At 36.3% G+C, this 19,506-nt stretch overlaps 1 protein-coding gene across 1 annotated transcript in view; it reads left to right on the forward strand.

Annotated features, from left to right (window-relative positions):
- The window catches only part of RIMS2 (regulating synaptic membrane exocytosis 2), a 209,326-nt gene that overhangs the window by 92,087 nt on the left and 97,733 nt on the right, over positions 1-19,506 (forward strand). The window contains exons 16-17 of the mRNA XM_063299583.1: positions 17,195-17,368; positions 18,458-18,567. Coding sequence (XP_063155653.1) covers positions 17,195-17,368; positions 18,458-18,567 — 284 coding nt within the window. The remainder of the gene's footprint in view (positions 1-17,194; positions 17,369-18,457; positions 18,568-19,506) is intronic.

Here is a 19,506-nt window from a genome sequence, read left to right on the forward strand (position 1 = left end):
AAGTGGATGCTGTATATAAGCAGAAGGTGCTGGTTGTGTTCCAAGGGGAGAGTGGATTGTTATCTCAGTTAGGAACTCATTAAATATCTTTAAGTGACCCTGTATCTTGGAGTCCCACCTGCATCGTGACAGTAATGCTGATCTGCCTTACAAAATAGTAAGAATTACTTCAGTTATGTTTGTAAATATTTTGATTCTCCAAAATATTCTATGAATATAGTGGTAGTTGTTCCCAGGATCTGGGTGCAATTACAGCCATTCTGAACTAAATATATATATGCAATGGGCTAGAAACCAGGAGACGGTGAGTTCTACTCCTGCCTTAGGCATGAAAGCCGGCTGGGTGACCTTGGGCCAGTCCCTCTCTCTCAGCCCAACTCGCCTCACAGGGTTGTTGTTGTGGGGAAAATAGGAGGAGGAAGGAGTATTTAGTATGTTCACCGCCTTGAGTTATTTATAAAAATAATAAAGGCGGGATAGAAAATAAATAAATAAAATAAAGCCTGTCTGTTCAAAAATGTTGTAGTATTCTTAGATGCTCCTGTCAATGCCTTCCATTAAGAAAATAGTATTTGGATACAGAAAGAAAGAACAGCAGCAGCAACAAAGCAGGAATCAGCCAGCTGTTGATTTTTTGCCTTCTACAACAACTAATTAATCTCTTTAAAAAATAATGTTGCTTTTGTGTGGGGACAAATACAAGGTTTAGTATGTGGGATTAAACCTATTTTTTACTTTGTACTCCATTTCTTGTTCAAATTACTTTGAATTTATGTCAACTAAAAAAAAGTGATTTTTTTCTATTATGCAGGAACCAATGACTGTACTTTCACAGTGTCTATAATTTAACACAATCAAATGTTATTTTTCTTTTAAAAAATAGCCTAAAATCTGTCAGGTTATTAAATCTTATGAAATTTTGGTGTTGTCATTTGAGATCACCAAAGATTTTGTAAGCATGCATAAAATCTCAGGAATTAGTGATGACTAAATCTTGTCAGATTTTGCCTTTTTATGTTTAATTTTTTGCAGCCTGTATCGTTATATGAGATTTCATATCACTACCTAAAAAATATTGCCAGTACCTGAATTAGGCAGTTATATTGTGTTGGCTATAATAATTGCACAAATTTAAAAATGTGCCCAAAGGGTTTGGAGATCTTGCCTTAACAAGGAGTTCTCCTGTAGCTGCTAATTAAGGGAGAAGTCTTTCAGATTTAAGCCATGCCTTTCCTTCTCCCTACCAGTATTTAGCATTAATATTATAGATTATGTCTGGGAGAAATGAGTTTTGGCTGAAGGTACAAATTTTCTTCTTACTGGAAAGCAGCTCTTATACGAATGGGAAATGTTACATCAGAATCAACTTAATGATGCTGTTGAAGGGCCACTTATGTAGTTGGCTGATGGTGCTTCTTGCTATATTGATTGCATATTAATTATATTTGAAGGAAACTTTACTTTCCTCATACAAATTTCATTGGGTAGTCAAGAAAGTTTCTTGTAGCTGTCTCTGAGGCTATTTCACATAAAATCCAGAACTGCTTCAAAATATCCTTGTTCTTAAATGTGCAATCCAAAACATGTTGATGCTTAAATTCTTATTTTGATCCACACTAACTACAAATTGCAATACATGAATTAATGAGTTGAGCATATTTTTCATACCCATTTTTATTTTCTTCTATCAGTAATGTATACCTTCATGCCTAAATGGTATTCATTTGTGTATTTCTTACTTTAGCTTCATGTTTCATTGCTTATGTTTTGGCAGCAAAGATCACTCAATATATCCTAACTTTTGTGAAGATGCAGTCAGATTACTTCGATCGCATACGATGTGCCGTACCTATTCTGAGGGTGCTTACAATGAGTTTGAGAGGTATAATAGATACCAAGTATCTTTAGTTTACTGCATTAGAGATAAACAGATAATAATCTACTAATGTGTAGAAAGCTGTCACTGCAGTTTTGAATGAGACATGGAATTATGTGAAGCAATGAAATATGGATTCCCAAAAGTGAACAGCAAATACTATTTTATACAACATATTTCTTTCTTTTTCCTTTTTTTTCAAGCACTTGCAGAATTTATTTAAAACCTTATACAAAGACCCACCATTTTCTGAAACATGGAAGAAAAAAGCAATAGGGGAAAAAGTCAGGAATTCTATTTTTTGAGTCTCTGTTGGCATGATTGCAAAGTATCATCCATAAAGGTCACATCATTTTATCCAATTTTTTAAAAGTAATTTTATTAAGCATTACAATTAAAAAGATAAAAACTAATACAAACTAAGAAAAATAAAAGAATAAAAAGATAGAAAGTGTTAGCAGATTGCTAGGAAAGCCTTTGGCCCAGGAGAGATCAGAAAAGTCACAGACCAGGCATTATATAAAAATAATTTTATTTACAGAAAGCAAACATATTTACAGGGTGTCAGTGAGAGCTGCTTAACTCTCTACATGCCTACACAGAAGGGAAACTGAAATTAAAACAAGTCCAGGCAAGTTCTTCTCCCCAGGTGCAAAAATTAACATCCAAAAAGAAGACAATTAAATTCAACCTCTTCAAAATGAAGAGTTACCATAGTAACCTTAATTTGTAGTAGAAAACATTAACAGAAAGTACAGAAAATAATAAATAATGGAAAGAAAAATAGAAAAGAAAAAAAGATATAGTAAAGAAAAGAATATATAAAGAAATGGCTTCCCCCTTCGTCACAAGTATAAATAATTTTAGTAACTTATCAGCTACTCTTAAAATATAACAAATGATCTCTTCCTCCCAGATCTTATGTCTCATCTATGAACAAATCCTCAAAACCTCATCATTCAGTTCTGATCAGCAAAAGTCCATTAACAGTTACCTGAGAAAACAACATATCTATTTTAACCTTGATCAAATAAACCAACTTTAAATTCCTTCCTTTCACTTTTAACAATCCTGATCTTTAATCCCTTCAAATATGTCCTAGAACTTGATTTCTTTTCATTTTTTCTTTGTCCTGTCTCACAAAATTCTTCAAAACTTTAAGCCTATTTTGTAAATCCAATATAGGGAAGTTATCCAGGTTACTCTTTTGGTTTGTTATTTCTGTATCCCTTTTAATTATTAAGACATCAGCTGGTTTCGTTTGTATATCTAGTGTAGCATCTTTTTCCATATTGTTCTTGAAGCCTGTCATTTTTAAATCCACTTTCAGATCAGTCTCAGACTTGTCCAGTAAAACTTGTTCTTCCATAACATCTTTTAAACACAGTCTATCAATAGAGGCAGACACTCTTAAAATTAACTTCTGGGTCCATTGATCAGAAATATCCTTCAATACATCCAATGTAGAAGTATTTTGCTCCATTCTATATTAATAAGTCGAGTTTAAGTGTACTTCTCCTTTAACTCTCTTACAACAGACGCAGAAGATATGTGGCTCATTACATACTTAGATTCTTTAAGAATTGTGTGATTTTTTTTGCATCTTTGTTAATTTTATTCATGTATTTATTTGCTTGTGTATTTAATTGTTTATTTATTTTGGCCTTTATGCTGTTTTAGTCCTAAGAGTCTATACAGTTAAAAATTACCACCTCAATTACAGGCTTAAAAACATAATGTATCATTAAAGAAAAAAAAGTCCTGGGTACCTTTTCAGCAATTCCGAGTACAGGTAATTTTCATACCTCTTCTATCCCCAAAGGTTCTATGGGAAAACTAGATATTAACTCCCCCATCCCCCAAATACTAGCAGGAATCGGTCCATCTTTTTCTCCAGGGGAACACTTTTTCAGAGGAGAGTAACCATACCAGGGAGAGCTGATCTCTGGGTTGTTATTTGTTGATACTCCCTAGAAGTATGCTCCCCAGAAGGAGGCACATTATTGTCCATTACTGTATTTTTTCTCATTTTAAAGGTTTTAATTGTGAACCAGAGATGATAGGAGCTGGGCAGTATAACAAACAAAACAATCGGTAGCATGACCTTTCTGTTAGCTTTTACCGAACAGACAGATTCTACTTCGAGCAAGCAATCTTGGAAATAACAATGTCCTGTGCCATATAGGGCTGTATAGGTCATAGCCAACACTTCGCATTGAACCCAAAAGCTTACAAGCAGCTACAGTAATGCAGCTTCCATGGCAATTGTATCACATGAGTCAAAAGGGCAGACCTGCATTTTGTACCAGCTGTAGCTTCCTAATAGTCTTCAAGGACAATCTTATATAGAGCAAATTACAATATGAGTGATGGTCAATAACACCTCCACCTGAGCAAAGGGCAGAAAGGGCACACAAGTTAGATCTGAGCAAATGTTCTTTTGATCATGGCTTCTAGCTGTTCTTTCAGCAAGGGTTGTGAGTCCAGGAGAAGCTCCAAATTGCAGGCCTACTCTCTAACCATACAAGGGAAGGTTGGAGACATGGTGATAGTTATCTAAAACAGCCAGGTCAAAGGATGACTTCTTAAGAAAGCAGTGCACCACTATCTCCTTCAAGGCAGCTAGCATTTATTTTGAGATTTTAAAATTTCAACTTATAAAATTGCTCAACTTAAGTACATAACTTGGTTGGCTAACAGCAATACAAAAACTAATACAAAAACAGAACGGAAAGATAAAATTAAAAGCAATCATAATAGAATACAAGAATTAAGACATCTTACAAGTGAATCCTAGACTCCCAAACACTCATATTGGACTCTACTAGCAGCCTGGCCTTAATGCCTAAGAGAAAAATCAGGTTTTCATGGCCTTCTGGAAGACTAGCAGGGTTGACGGCATCTGGATTTCAGTGGGGAGGGTGTTCCATAGGGCAGGAGCTGTGACAGAGAAATCATGGTATCATTCCTCGCAAGGAAGCATCACCATAGCTTGGAACCAGCCTCCCATCAGTGTCTTAGCTACTTTCTCAAGATAGGTGTGATAGGGATCAGATCAACAGATGGCAAAACTAGCATTACAGAAGACCCTGTCCACTTGAGATTGACAGGCTCAAATTAATCCCAGGTAACATCACAAGATGTCACATTTGTCATCTGTACAGACTGTACAGCTTGAGTGAAATGTGAATGAATTCATCCTCCAGATAGATAGCAAATCTGTTACATTGAATGCTTTTGTGGTTTGTCATTGCCTAAAAGTGTCTGAATAGCACTGTGTGGATGCTATATGTGCAGAGAAATACTGCACTTCCACTGCTCACCATGGTGTAGATTCAGACCAGAGTGGATGCCTATGCCCTATTATATTCACATTCACTGTTTTCCACCAATCACGTTCTAGTTGTCTCTTCTGACATTTATCTCCTGGAACCTGGGATAAGCTCATGATTGTCATGTTGTTTGTTGTTAGTTGCCGTCGAGTCATTTACGACTCATGGCGACCCTATGTATAACAGAACAAAATGCTGTTCGGTCTTGTGCCATATGCCTGACTGTTCCAATGTTTGCATCCATTGTTTCGGTAATTGCATCAATCCATCGCATTGAAGGTCTTCCTCTTTTCTGCTGGCCCTCGACTTTACCAAACATGATGTCCTTTTCAAGCGATCGGTCTTTCCTGACAATGTGCCCAAAGTATGAGAGTGTAAGCCTAGTTATCTTCACCTCTAGGGGGAACATTCTGTTTGTATTTCTTCTAAAACTGATTTGTTTGTTCTTCTGGCAGTCCCTGGTATTTTCAATAATCTTCGCCAACCCCACAATTCAAATGCATCAATTCTTCTTCTATCTTCCTTTTTTAATGTCGAACTTTCACAGGCATATGTGGCAACTGAGAAGACCATGGCATGAGTCAGACTCACCTTTGTTTTTAAACTGACATCTTTACTTCTGAAAACTTCAGATAGGTCTTTGATGGCAGATGTTCCCAGCACGGTACTGTTTTGATTTCTTGATTACTACTTCTCTTGGCATTGATCATTGATCTGAGTAGACTGAAATTGTTGACGACTTCAATTTCTTCTCCATTTATTGTGGCATCGCTTATTGGTCCATTTGTGAGTACCTTCATCTTCTTCACATTCAGGTGTAGTCCGCATTGCTGATTACAACCTTTGCTCTTCATCAGCAGGTACTTCAAGTCTTCTTCACTTCCAGCAAGCAAAGTTGTATCATCTGTATATCGCAGGTTGTTAATGAGTCTTCCACCAGTTCTGATACCCGGTTCTTCTTCGTACATTCCTGCTTCTTGAATTAATGTGTTCAGCGTACACATTGAATAAGTAGGAATAAGTATGGAATGACTGTTATAGGAGCCATGAAATCATGAGCCATCTCAGACCCATTCTCCAGGGAAGATTACTTGAAACCTAGCATTTGATGATTGGGCAAGTTAATCACTAACCCATATTTAGTAGCTTGGACAGGGATGATGCTGTGTAGTATGGAGGGTAATATAGGAGCACACTCCCAGCTTATCCTTTGAGCCAGCTTCAGAAACAAGGCCCCATATGGGATTATTTGCATAACAGTGTTTCTGGCAACTTGCAGAGTCTTCTGAACCACAATTGCAAGATTCTGTCTCCAGGCTGTCCGTGTCTGGATGGGGAAGGGCAGGCTTCAGCTATACCCTGCCAGACTGAGTGGCTTTGGGTTTGGAATTCCCCTGATCTGGGAACTGGAGATTTTCCATCTTTGGTTCTAGATGGGGTTGCATTCTCCCACTCAGACAGTGTGCAATCTGCAGGTCCAGGTGTCAGCTGTAGCCAGGACAATATCAACTTGTGTGCAAGTTGTACCTGTTCCTGGATCAGCAGGCCTTCATTGCTGTCACTCATGTCCTAGCCATTTGCCAGCTTGACTACCACAACATGGTCTGCATGGGGCTGCTGCTGAAGACCATCCAGAAGCTACAGTAGGTCTGGAATGCAGCAGCACAGGTAGTAATGGGTGCATTCTTGTATGCTCATGTAGTATCACTGGCTTCCTGTTGGCTTCTGGATGCAATTCAAGATGCTAGTTATCACCTTTAAACCCCTATATGGGACAGGATTGGATTAACTGTGAGATCACTTCTCCCAAATGATATCTGCCTGTCCCACACACTCTAATCTAGGGTTGACACACTCCATGTCATCTGTTGGGGCCAGAAGAGTACCTTTTCTGTGGCAGCATCTGCTCTCTGAAATGATCCTTCTCAAGATATGGCTAGCATTGACCCTGATGGCCTTCAAAAAGCCAACTGAAACTTAATATACTGTAGGTATAGAGCAGGAATGAGCATTCTGCAGCCCTTGGGTTTCTTCTTTGCAGCCCACACTTTCAATTATATCATTGGGTAATGGGTTCCTGCCATTTTGATATGAGAAATAAAAATCTAATGTAAGCTTAAAATAGAATTCACACACATAAAAGAAAATCTAATTTCTCTGGTTGATGGAAGTTGTAATTCCAGTATTGATTAGAAATTATGTACAAGTTTAAATAGAAGAAGACAGCCTTTTAAATAACTTGGGCCTAACATCTTTAGGGACGCGGTGGCGCTGCGGGTTAAACCGCTGAGCTGCCGATCGGAAGGTCGGCGGTTCGAAACCGCGTGGCGGGGTGAGCTCCCGTTGCTCGTCCCAGCTCCTGCTCACCTAGCAGTTCGAAAACATGCAAATGTGAGTAGATCAATAGGTACCGCTTCGGCGGGAAGGTAACGGCGTTCCGAGTCGTCATGCTGGCCACATGACCCGGAAGTGTCTATGACAACGCCGGCTCCATGGCTTAGAAACAGAGATGAGCACCGCCCCCTAGAGTCGGATTCGACTGGACTTTACGTCAAGGGAAACCTTTACCTAACATCTTTAAGGATTTATACAACTCAATCAGCACCTTGAATTTGCTCAGAAACAAACAAAGCATTTAAATTGTTCCACAACTGATAGTAATATGGCCTAAAAAGGCTCCCCAGATAAAAGTCTATAATTAGAGTATTTGCATTAGCTGAACTTACTGAATATTTTTCAAGGGCAATTCCATATAGAGTGATTTCTGTAATCTAAATGAAAAATCATTACATTATAAATTATTGGGGCCACATTTTTCTCCCCAAGTAAGGATGCAGCTTGAGCAACACTCAGTTTATACTGAATGATGATCCTCCTGGCCATTGTCATGCTTTTTTGTATACTTCTTTTAATCCACAGAATATTTTGAGAAAGGTATCCACACTCCCCTTTGTGGTGTAACAGATTCTGTTTTGGTTAATTGTATCATTTGATTAAAAGAATATTCATAACATCCCTAATCAGTAATGTTCAATATTATGTCCAATAGCATTTCAATGATTCCTTTACCCCACCCCCTTCCATAGCTCCTCAAAGGTGACTGACTTAATAACTAAGCATAAAAAGGAACTAAGCTAAACATTTTAGTGATATGTTGGAACCAGAACACATTGTTTGAATTGCTGGGAATGAATATTTCATTTTCCCAGACCTTTAAAAGTTTACGAAAATTGATCTGACCTGGTACATATACCATCTGACAAACTGTACAGAGAACTACTCAGAGGTAAGTGTTCATATTTACCTCATGTCCTGATTTCACTATGTTGTGTGTTTTCCACTCCATACACTACAACATTGGCTGCCAATAATGAGAAACTCAAGTATTAATAGGCCAGCTTATGTGACTCAATTTATGTCTTGCCATTCATTGCTTATGTTAGTTCAGATATAGAATGTCTTAACATAGTTGTCAAATATAAGGTCAGCACAGGCATATGAGTCTTGTCTGAACATGGAATTATTTGGAAAATAGCTGTTTTCAGCACACGTGTTATTTTTACTCTGTATTGTACTAAAAGTTGCTTGATATTTGCTGGACATTATCATGCAGCAGCAGAAGTGTGTAAGGCCATTCTAAAATATCTTTACTGTTTATTTTATGTTCAGGAGGAGTAGGAAGGAGGGAAGAGAACCTAATTCATATATTGATGACACGTTTATTTCCCCTGCTCTTGAAAGGTATTTATTTATAGATAGATAGATAGATAAATAATAGATATATTTAAGAATTTGCACTGCAGATTTTGAAGGAGATAATAGACACGGCTTACAGAGCACTGATTATCAACTTCAGACCCCTCACAGATGATGGGAATCTTGATTTGGTTTACCATAGATATGGTAGAAGAACATGCCTTAGCTTTGACTTTCAGGATGGGTAAGACTAATCAGAAGTGCTTTGCTTTTAAACCATTTTGAGCTGAAAACAGGCTGCTCTGACTTTTGAAGTATTCTGAAACTATTCCAAACTACCTGATCTTGAATGGTTTTTTTTTGTGTGGGTGGAATACTTTCTGTAAGATTGGAACACTTCTGGTGAAGCTTGAACAGTCCATTTCATGCGCAAGGTGGCTAAATTTGAACTGTTTGCACAGCTCTAAGACTGGGGAAGGCAATGGCAAATCATCCCACTATAGTCTGCCAAGAAAACGTCACGAAAGCAGCGCTCCCCCAAAGGGTCAGACATGACTTGGTGCTTGCACAGGGGACCTTTCACCTTTCACCAAGACTAATGTAATTCATTACATTGGGTGGTCTTACCTATGGCTAAGGATGCTAGATAAAGGGTACCCCTCACATAATATACACAATATCTGTACTAGCTGTTTCACTACTATTAATAATTTATTTCTTATATAGATATTTGACTATGTTACCACTTTGCTATTCTTATTGCTGCTATTATTTGTAACAATGTGCATGTCACTATCAGATTTACTGTACCTAGGCAAAATATAAATACAAGTTTGTATCCACAGTCATTCTGTTAAGGCTTTATGTTTTTTATGTTTTTTTCCCAGCCATAGGTATATAAATTACCTGTCCCATAGAATCATGATATATTTCTCCTACCTCTTCCCGTACTTTTGCAGAGTTCTTGTGCCAGCTATACTCACAATCAGATGCAAAATAAGATTGAGCTGATTGTTAGACTGTGCACATTGTAACTGAAAAGAAAATGAATGTTCTTTGGACCATCTGTTATGTTCCATAAATATAGTTTCTTATAATATTTCTATCAAAAACTGGCATAAATAAAACAAATAATTGACTAAGTATTAGATAGTTAAATGCCCTGACCAAAACATAATAGTTGTAAAGAATAAAATACTTTATTTTTCAAATGGTTTAATTCCCCAAATATATTTCAAGATACAGTGGAAAAGATATATGGAGAACATTGGAAATTCTTGCCTGATTACTGAGATAGAAATATATCTCATGAAAAATGTTGTTATGAAAATATCTTCATACTTGTAACTTGTCTTTATTTTAACTGCATTGCAAAGGTATTACAATGGTGCAAGTTCATGGGCAGATCATATAGTCAATGGTACATCTGAAAATTACAGGTAAGTAAAGAGTAAAGTGATATGATTCCGTAATGTAGGAGATGCACTTATAATTTAAATAGAGTATTATTATTCAGTTTACATTTCATTTCTTCCCTTTTTAGACTAAGAACATTAGATTTCAGTAATATTTATCCTTTAAAAAAACCCCAGTTATTCTTCAGAGATGTACACCCTGTATCCCCAGGGATGCCCGCAGCCCTCAGGTTCCCTTTTTGGAGCCCTTGGAATCCTCTCTGATTAGGGATACTGAAAACTAATGACATAGTTTCCTGCCATTTTGAGATAGGAAACTGATGAAACCTATAATGTAAGTCCTAATTAGCACTGCCTTGTCTATCATAGAGAATAATACTGGAAATAGGGGAGTATGGCAGCCTCCAAAAGATTAAAATGATTATCCCAGAAGTGCCAACTGGTTGCCAAGCACCCAGATCGCGATCACGTGACACTGGGGTGCTGGGACGGCCGGAACTCCAAGGACCAATTGTAACAACCATTCGTTCAATGCCATCATAACTTCAAATAGTCACTGAACGAATGGTCATAGGTCAAGGACTACCTGTACTTCAGAAGTGGTGCAAGCACACTGTCTGTGTACTATTCAATAAAGCACCCTGCATAACTACAGCCTGAAAAAACCCAGGGTGCTTTATTGAATAGTACACAGACAGTGATCTGGGTGCTTGGCGACCAGTTGGCACTTATGACCAATTGCAGCGCCCCATGATTGCCATTTGCAGCCTTCCCTGCCGGCTTCCCTAGAAAGTCAGTGAAGAAGCCAGCAGGGAAGGTTGCAAGTTGCTGGGGTAAGTCTCCCCCACCCATGCACTGTCCTCAGCCCCTCTGCACTCAGGCCGTGCCAGCCTGTCACGCACCCCTGCATATCCTCCCAGACCTGCACCGTGCCTCTTGTGCACTCGCACCTTTGCGTACCCTTCCCAACCTGCACTGCACCTCTTCTGCACCCCCTTGAACCCTGCATTCCTAACCCGTGCCTCTCACACGCCCTTCACACTCTCCCTAACCCTCCCCCACCCCGCATACCCTCCCCTACCCAGCAGTAGCCACTTATCTGCCTACTGACCTGGGACTTGCAACTTCCTGCCGACTTCCCCACTGACTTTGGTTGTGAAAATCCAGCTGGAAGTTGCCTCACCTAATGACCATGGGAGTCAGTTAACAACGGCAACCAGGACTGCAGGGATTGCTGTCACTAAGCAATGTGGTTGCAGTTTATGACTGCATCGCTTAGTGATAGAAATTCAGCCCCAATTGCCATGGTAAGTTGAGGACTACCTTTATTTAGAAAATGTTTTGAAGCATGCCAAGATAACTGCAGGGACTAGTCCAGGCAGTCACCAGGAGTCAAGACTGACTCAAGGGCACAAAAAAAGATGCTCTATTGAGTTGAATGAATCTAGAGGTTTTATATAGTTTTTCAATAGAAGTTTTGTATTTCTGTAAACCTGCTGAAACATCCCTCTTGCCTTCAAATAGTCCCCATTTTGGCTCCATTTTTTTTGGTACTCATGTATGAAATAAAGCCAATTTTGTTTATTTACCAAGACTGCATGTACTTTCTGCATAAACTAATAGTGGAAAACACCTTTTTGAGCTAAGTAAATCATGTTGTTGTACAGATGGCAGTTTCCAACTCCATTATAATTCTTGTCGGTGATACACACTATGCATTAGTGTAGATGAACACTATTGCATTATATTATAGTATATTCAAGCAATATTCATAATAGAGGAAACTATATTGTTAAAGAATTGTCATATATGATGAGTTATATAAGAGATAAGATTCTGATGTACTTTGATATTCTAGGTGCCTTGCATACCATACTCATGTAAATAAAGCATTTCATAAAGAATATAAAATTATATGAAGTTTTACAGAGATGTGATGTTCTTGTCAGGATATATCACATTTTAAAAAATCTAACTTTTCTTTAAGCAAGGTTGAGCTAAATGTTGAAGTGTTTGTTAATGTAAATTTTAAAAGATTCTAAAATCTAGATATTAATTTGACTGTCTCTGTAGGTAGATTCCTTGATTTTAATAGACTTTATGTTAATTTTCTATAAAGTTGCTATGAAAGGGAAATACTTTTGTAATTACAGTATTATTTGCTTCAGATTCATACTTTCTGGTGCATATTTTGAAAGGGAATTTCTTGGTTTTTTTTTTTTTAATATTTGGAAGTATTCTTCTTAAGACCCATCACATGGACATGGCAGCAGACGTAAAATCCTCTGCAGATGTAGTGGTTCTATAGTAATATATGCAGTCTGATGTATTATCATGCACATGACATAAATCATATATGAGTATCTTTTTGTGACATCTGTGTTCTGATATTTCGCCAAATTTTAAAATAAATGCATTGTGTATAAATTACTTTTGTGTATATGAACCAGTAGTATAAATTTTAATTGGTAACTATTATTTTAAAAAGAATAAACCAAGTTACACAATACTGTATTATTTTAACGTACTCTGTTTCTAGCTTAATGGTTGGTTAACTGTAGAAATCTGTTTATAGTTAGAGAGTTAGAGAAGAGTTATTAACATTGTGCTAACAAGTTATCTTGTATCTGTGACCAAACAGCAAAATTCCAATAGCTAGTAGAAGAATAGCATATCCAAGGATTGAAATCCAACAGTCTTCCACATATACTGACAGGTATTCCCAGTAAAAAGTAACTGGTTTAGATTAAACTTGTGACTCCTAGGCATAATTTGTGTATTTTCCTTTGTAGTGCTTTCACTGTCTCTAGAAGTAGAGAAAGCTATATGTGATTATTAAAATGCACCATAATTTGCTGCATTTTAATGTTTTTACCTGACATTAATTGCTTTTACTGTTTATTTTCAACATAACATATACCGCGTTAGGTATTGTGCACAGAAAACAAAATGCAGTGCAAAAGAAAGGCAGATGAGTATTTCTGGAAAGCAATGAATTGTTTGTTTCTTTTATCTTTGTGGTTCCTATTTGTTTAATTTAACAGTCTATGCTTAAAAGACTTTGGTCTTGATGAATTCAACTTCGTTCTACTTAACTCTTTTGTGTCCATGATCCATCTTCTACTTATATAAAAAAATAGCTAAATCCAGTTCTGTTGCAATCTGAGCTTAAATAATGTAAATATAATTTCCATTGTTTTATTTCAATATTAGCAAAGTAATTTTGCAAATTCATTTCTTACCACAAGACATTTTAGCTATAAAATTTTTGTTTAACTAATATCATTTAATTATTTTGAAGGACATGGAGGATACCTAAATTCTAGGTTCCAGTTGATTTTTAGTCCATTAAAACTATACAGAATTTAAAAAGCATAGATATGTATAGTATATATTTTCCTGTTATGATATAGATCTCCAATGAATTGACAAGAAAATTGAATGAACACGTAAACAGTTTTCATAATGCAAAAAAATTAACTGTGACTGCTTTAGGTTTTTGTTCTCACATAGCTTTCAGTCATTAGAAAAATTGTAAATTATGAATGAATTATAATTGGCAGGATTTAAATTCAAATTATATTGTTGAAAAACAGTTCAACATAAGGTGAAACAAAGATTTTCTCTGAAAGTTTTGAAAATTTAGGGAGAAGTAAGACAGCAATAGATTAGAAATTAAAAGGAGTGTGGAATATTGTAAATGAGATTGTTCAAAATAGTTTAGGGTAACTGATTATAACTGAGAAGATTCATTCTCTCTGATCTTTATCTGGGCACTTTCTTTTCTGTAATTGGGATCTCTTTTTGTATATTAAGCTCCTTAGTATCCTAGATAATAAAATCAAACCTTTTCCCAATACTTATATTCCATTCTTTCAGATAGATTTAAAATGTTTTTGGGGCCCTGAATATACACTTCAGTTTTTTCCTTAAACTGCATTTCAGCTAGTCAATCAATATTGCAAGTTAAGGTGACTTTTTAATTTTGATATTAAAGAACTGAAACAGTGGATATATTGGCAGATCAAGCTTTCCATTCAGAAAATAAACATACAGATCCAGAAGAAAACATGAGGTAACCTTTGCAAATTTGTCTGAGACTGATGACGCTTTTCATTTCCAAACTGTTCTGATTAAAATATGAAGTCCAAACAATATGGTCCTGGCTATTCTTACCTTTGAGGTTTTTGCAGAAATTGGAATGCTTACATTCAGAGAACTGTCTGTCAGTTGGTAACTTGCTGCTGGTTAGCCTTGCCACATCCTTGCTCAGATTTGCAACTAAATATATTCCCTTCCCCCATCTTCAAAGGAAATGTTAAAGAATACTTTTGTAGGGTTTTCCTGTGCTTGTTGTGGTGGGATATCTCCTTCCTGTACACCTGCTGATATTGGCATGCCAAGAGCCTTGCAATTTACCTCTTGTGCAGTTTAGTGTGCCAAGTTATGTTACAAATACGGGGGTGGAGAAGCAGACATTCAGAATTCTTTACCAATGAAACACTCAGCCATTTCAATGGCATGAAAGTAATATTTTGTTAGATTGAAATCTCTGTCTTTAAGTGCCCTGATCCTAGATAGGCTTCCTCCCTGATATTTAGCCCTTCCTTGCTGATCGTATGTTCAAACACAGTGTGCCTGCTTGTTAGGAGCTGAAGGTGAGACTATTGGTACCTGTTCTGATCTTGTCTGTGGGGCCTTCATGTACAATCACATGGAAGGAACATTAATTGTCAATTTGGATTTGCAAAGAGATAGATTGAAAGCTTCAAACTTTTACAATAGAGACCTCTTCTGTATCTCCATCTCCATCTCTATCTGTATCTATATCATCTCTATCTGTTCCTCATGGGAGAGTCTTTAGTGAGGCTTGATGTCTTACCCTCATGGGTGCTTGAAGGAAGAAACAGTGCTCATTCTTGGAACACTTAAGTCCACGCTTGGATAAAGCTATTGAAATAGCTGCCCATGTATTGCCACACTGTTCTTTTTATGATACCTAGCACTCCTAATAATACCTCTTTACTGACTGTTTTGGTTTGCCTTAAGAGGAAGTAATATATTTCTATCACAGGATCAGTTCACTAATATCTTCAAGGAAGTAACTAAATTTGGTTCTGTTGCAATCTGCATGAGCGAGCACTGGGTTAGAATTTGTCCCTAGGGTCTCTTTTATGTTACGTTATTGTGTATTTTTAAAAATGAATCTCTATCACATCTGTATGTATTAGGTTCTTTCTCTTTTTTTCCTCTTTGACAGTAAATAAATAAGCAGTAAGATTATAGCACATTTTTCAGTTGCTTTAAAAAACAAACAGATCACATTAACTGAATCAGACACTTTTTCCCCCTATGTTGAGATTCTGCAGATGATGCTTTACTGAAAAAATGGAAGCTATGGAAAATTCAATCAATGATATCCTAAAGGACAACTTTACACAGATGGAATTCATTTTGCAATTTTATAAGCTCTTTGGAATACAACTGTCTAGTGTTCTTTTGCTCTCCTTAATACTAATTTTAAATTTGGTTTTCAGTACAGGTACAACTCTAAACCTTCATCTGAAGTTAGGTTCATGAGTCAAAATAAATGTATGGCAGTGTTTAATTGTTTTCTTGGTCAATATCTTTATTGAGAGCAAACTTCACAGATTTTTTATTTATTTATATTTATATCTCAAAGTTGTACTACCGCCCATTTCCCCCCAAGGAGGGACTCTGAACGGTTTACAATAAATTAATCAATTAAAACATTAAAACCATAATAATAATAAAACATAGAATATAATAGAATACAATATAAGATTAAAAAATAAAATAGAAATCCAGATGGCTATAAAAGATCGTAAATATGAGGGGAGCACTCTAAGGTGCCAGCCATCTCCAAGAATGACTCCCCCGCTCCCTATCCCAAGCATGGTGGCAGAAACAAGTCTTCAGGGATTTCTTGAAGGTCCGGATGGAGCTAGCCTGACCTCTGGTGGCAGAATGTTCCAGAGGGTGGGTGCCAATGCAGAGAAGGCTTGTTTCCTGGGCCCCGCCAGATGGAATTCTCTTACAGACAGGGTCCTTAACATGTCCTCTCTGCATGAAAGGGTGGGACAGGAGGGTCTTATAATAACACACACACATATATTATACAAACTGCAAAAATCTTAGCTATATTATAGAACCAGATCGCAGCCATTACCTAGAAATTGATACCTGCTACAGCAGTTTTGGATAACTGTTTGAAAACTTTCTGTGTCATTCTGTTTGTGGGTGTTCTTGAATCTGATGTGATTGATCTTCTTTCCACAAAAGTACAGATTATGTCATATATGCATAAGTCAAATAACTTTGTTCCATAGCAGATAAGTTTGTTCTCATTTAAAACTGTTTAATCCCTGCTACAGTTATACCCGATGGTTAAACTATTACACAGTAAATGAAAAATGTAATTCAGGATTTTAAAATCCTTTGTTCATATTCAGTAATCCTTTTGAAATGTACCACCATAAATAACTACTCTGCAGACAGATAATGGAATATATGATTTTTTAAAATTAACCTGTTTAATATTTCTAGAAAACTGCATCTTATCTTTTGAATTCTGAATTTTCCCAAAATAATAATGCAATTTAATGCAAAATTAAGTCAATAAATTGTATTTCACTGCATCATTAAGATGTCTAAAGAAATTTCTTCACATACCATTTTTAAAGGATTTTAAAGGAGTATACTTCTTTATACTCCCTCTATTTTATCAAGAAGAAAACCTTAAAAAGTTGTTGCAAATTTAGTTTATGTTGGATAACTCCAAATCCAATGTGCTGCAGCATAATGCATAACTACAGATAAAAGTCAATTGAGCTGCTTTTTGACTAACATTACAGGAATTGGGAACCTAGACTACCATATCAAAGATCCAGATCAACAGAACAGCGTCCAGTGCTAGAGCGGCCCAGCCCCCGCTCCCGATCCACTGAGCGTCCTGAGTCAAACCTCATGAGATCGATGCCTTCATTAATGACTGGAAGATCTGCCCCTCCCTCACCTGCATTATCGAGGTGAAACAGATAGATTAATCCTGCCCCACCAGCTCACTTTTTTATTTTCCCAAAACCTCAATAGTATTTCCTTTCATCATTGGCTGATCACTAGTAGTTGTAGATACTAACCCTGCCAATGTCAATACACTATTTATATTCCATTGGGGATATAATGGTGTGGCTGCCATTGTAATTTGTTTACTAACAATAATTAATGAACAATTATTTACATTTGTTTGTGATTTCTCATTTATTAGGAATCCTGCGTGATTTCTTACACTAAAGCACTTCATAACTATCATGTATTTCTCTTACAGAATAACTAATTAAATGTGATTCATCAGACATCGCTTATGGAATTATAATCATAACATCAAATGATCCTTTTTTCAAAAATAGTTTCTTAAATTTGTACTAATTTGATATATTAATCACTGTTTTCTCTGCTTTGCTGTGTGCATGTTTTGCATTTTTCTTGTTTTGGTAATGTATTTTATTTATGATTTAACAGTATTGATTTAATTAATTTTTTACAAATGGTACAGTGAAGATGGAGAAGATATTTGTGAAACTAATTTTGTCCAAATCAGATTATCGTCTAGATTCTTTGCTTTTCTGTAGTGAATTATAACCATCAGTAACAATGATGTTATTATTTCATTTCATTCATTGAGATTTACTTCTGTTTTATCGCCTGTCATCAGATTCATGGCTGTGTAAATCATTAACCCAAAGTTAGTTAAAATTTGAAACATCCGTTATCGGAACATGGTAATATTCACATTCATATATACGATTCTCTGTTACTTTCTTTCAGTATGTCTCAATGCCTGCATGCATGCATATACTTCTACATGCATTTCCTTATATGGTTGACAGATGCAGTTGCAAAAACACTGTGTGCCATCTGTTTGCATACTGTTTACCTTTTTTTCTAGATAAACCTTTCTTTTGGTAACCATGCTTTTGAAAATCTTTAAGGTTGAACTGTCATCATTTCAATTAAAGCTCAACATGCACAAAAGCCATTAATCATTCCTTTGTTCTCAAACTATATAAGAATAAATATATGTTACAGTTGATGGTTTCTCTTGGTGTGTCCTGTAGGTCACATGCTCATTCGGGGTCTGTCCAAACAAGCCCATCAAGTACTCCAGTGGCAGGACGCAGGGGTAGACAGTTGCCACAACTCCCAGCAAAAGGGACACTGGAGAGAAGTAAGTGAGCATTTTAAATTAAGAGGAGTTATGAGAAGTAGTCTCATAAAAGGCTGGGTGTTTATATTATGAAGAAATAACTTCTAAATGACCAAAGTAGTTAAAAGTCTTCTTCCCTTGCCCCTTTGTCAAAAGACTATGTTTACAAACAATACATGTTGACAAGCCACTGCTACACATCAGTTAGTTTTATTCTTTAAAGCTGTATAATAATTTGTTTGATTCTCCCTCATAGATAAACGCTTACCTTAATAAATTCTCAGTAATGGGGATACTGTATAGCCAAGAAGAACATATGTATTCTCAACACAGTAATTGCTCTTTTCATGCTGACAGTTCTGTGAATTTCAGTCCTGAATATGGCAATAAGCCAAAGGATTTCCTGAATTATATCCAAAAAAGGTGAACTTCCTTTTATGCAAATATACATGAAACATTTTTTCTTATTAACAATAAACTTTATTTTATCATAGAGTCATAAAATTGGGAGGGACCTTAGATGTTGCCTAGTTCAGTCTCTTGCTCTGTGCATGATCCATTACATCATTTCTGAAAAGAGCATCTTTGATCTCTTTATGGTCAGAAGAATCTAATTTCACATTATTTAAAGCAACTTGCAGTGATATATAAGAATAAGATATTTGAGCTCATTATTGAAAAGATTGCAGAAATAATTAATATCCATTTCATCAAATTTCTTATCAGTTACCTATTTCATCTAAAACTTCTCGGCTTAGAAGCCTCAACTGATTCCTCCAAAACCTTCTCACATACTGTATATGGAAGCAGCAATAACATCAGGGCCAAATCATTTAAATAACAGATGCTTATGCTGAATATGTTGATAGGGAGCACTCTCAGGTAAATCAAACTCAATTTTAAGTTTTGTGAAGCTTCTTCAACAGAAGAAAGCTATTCCAAGGCAGTAACAGCATAAGA

Source organism: Candoia aspera, chromosome 3 (assembly GCF_035149785.1).
Source record: "Candoia aspera isolate rCanAsp1 chromosome 3, rCanAsp1.hap2, whole genome shotgun sequence".
NCBI classification, from domain to species: Eukaryota; Metazoa; Chordata; class Lepidosauria; order Squamata; family Boidae; genus Candoia; species Candoia aspera.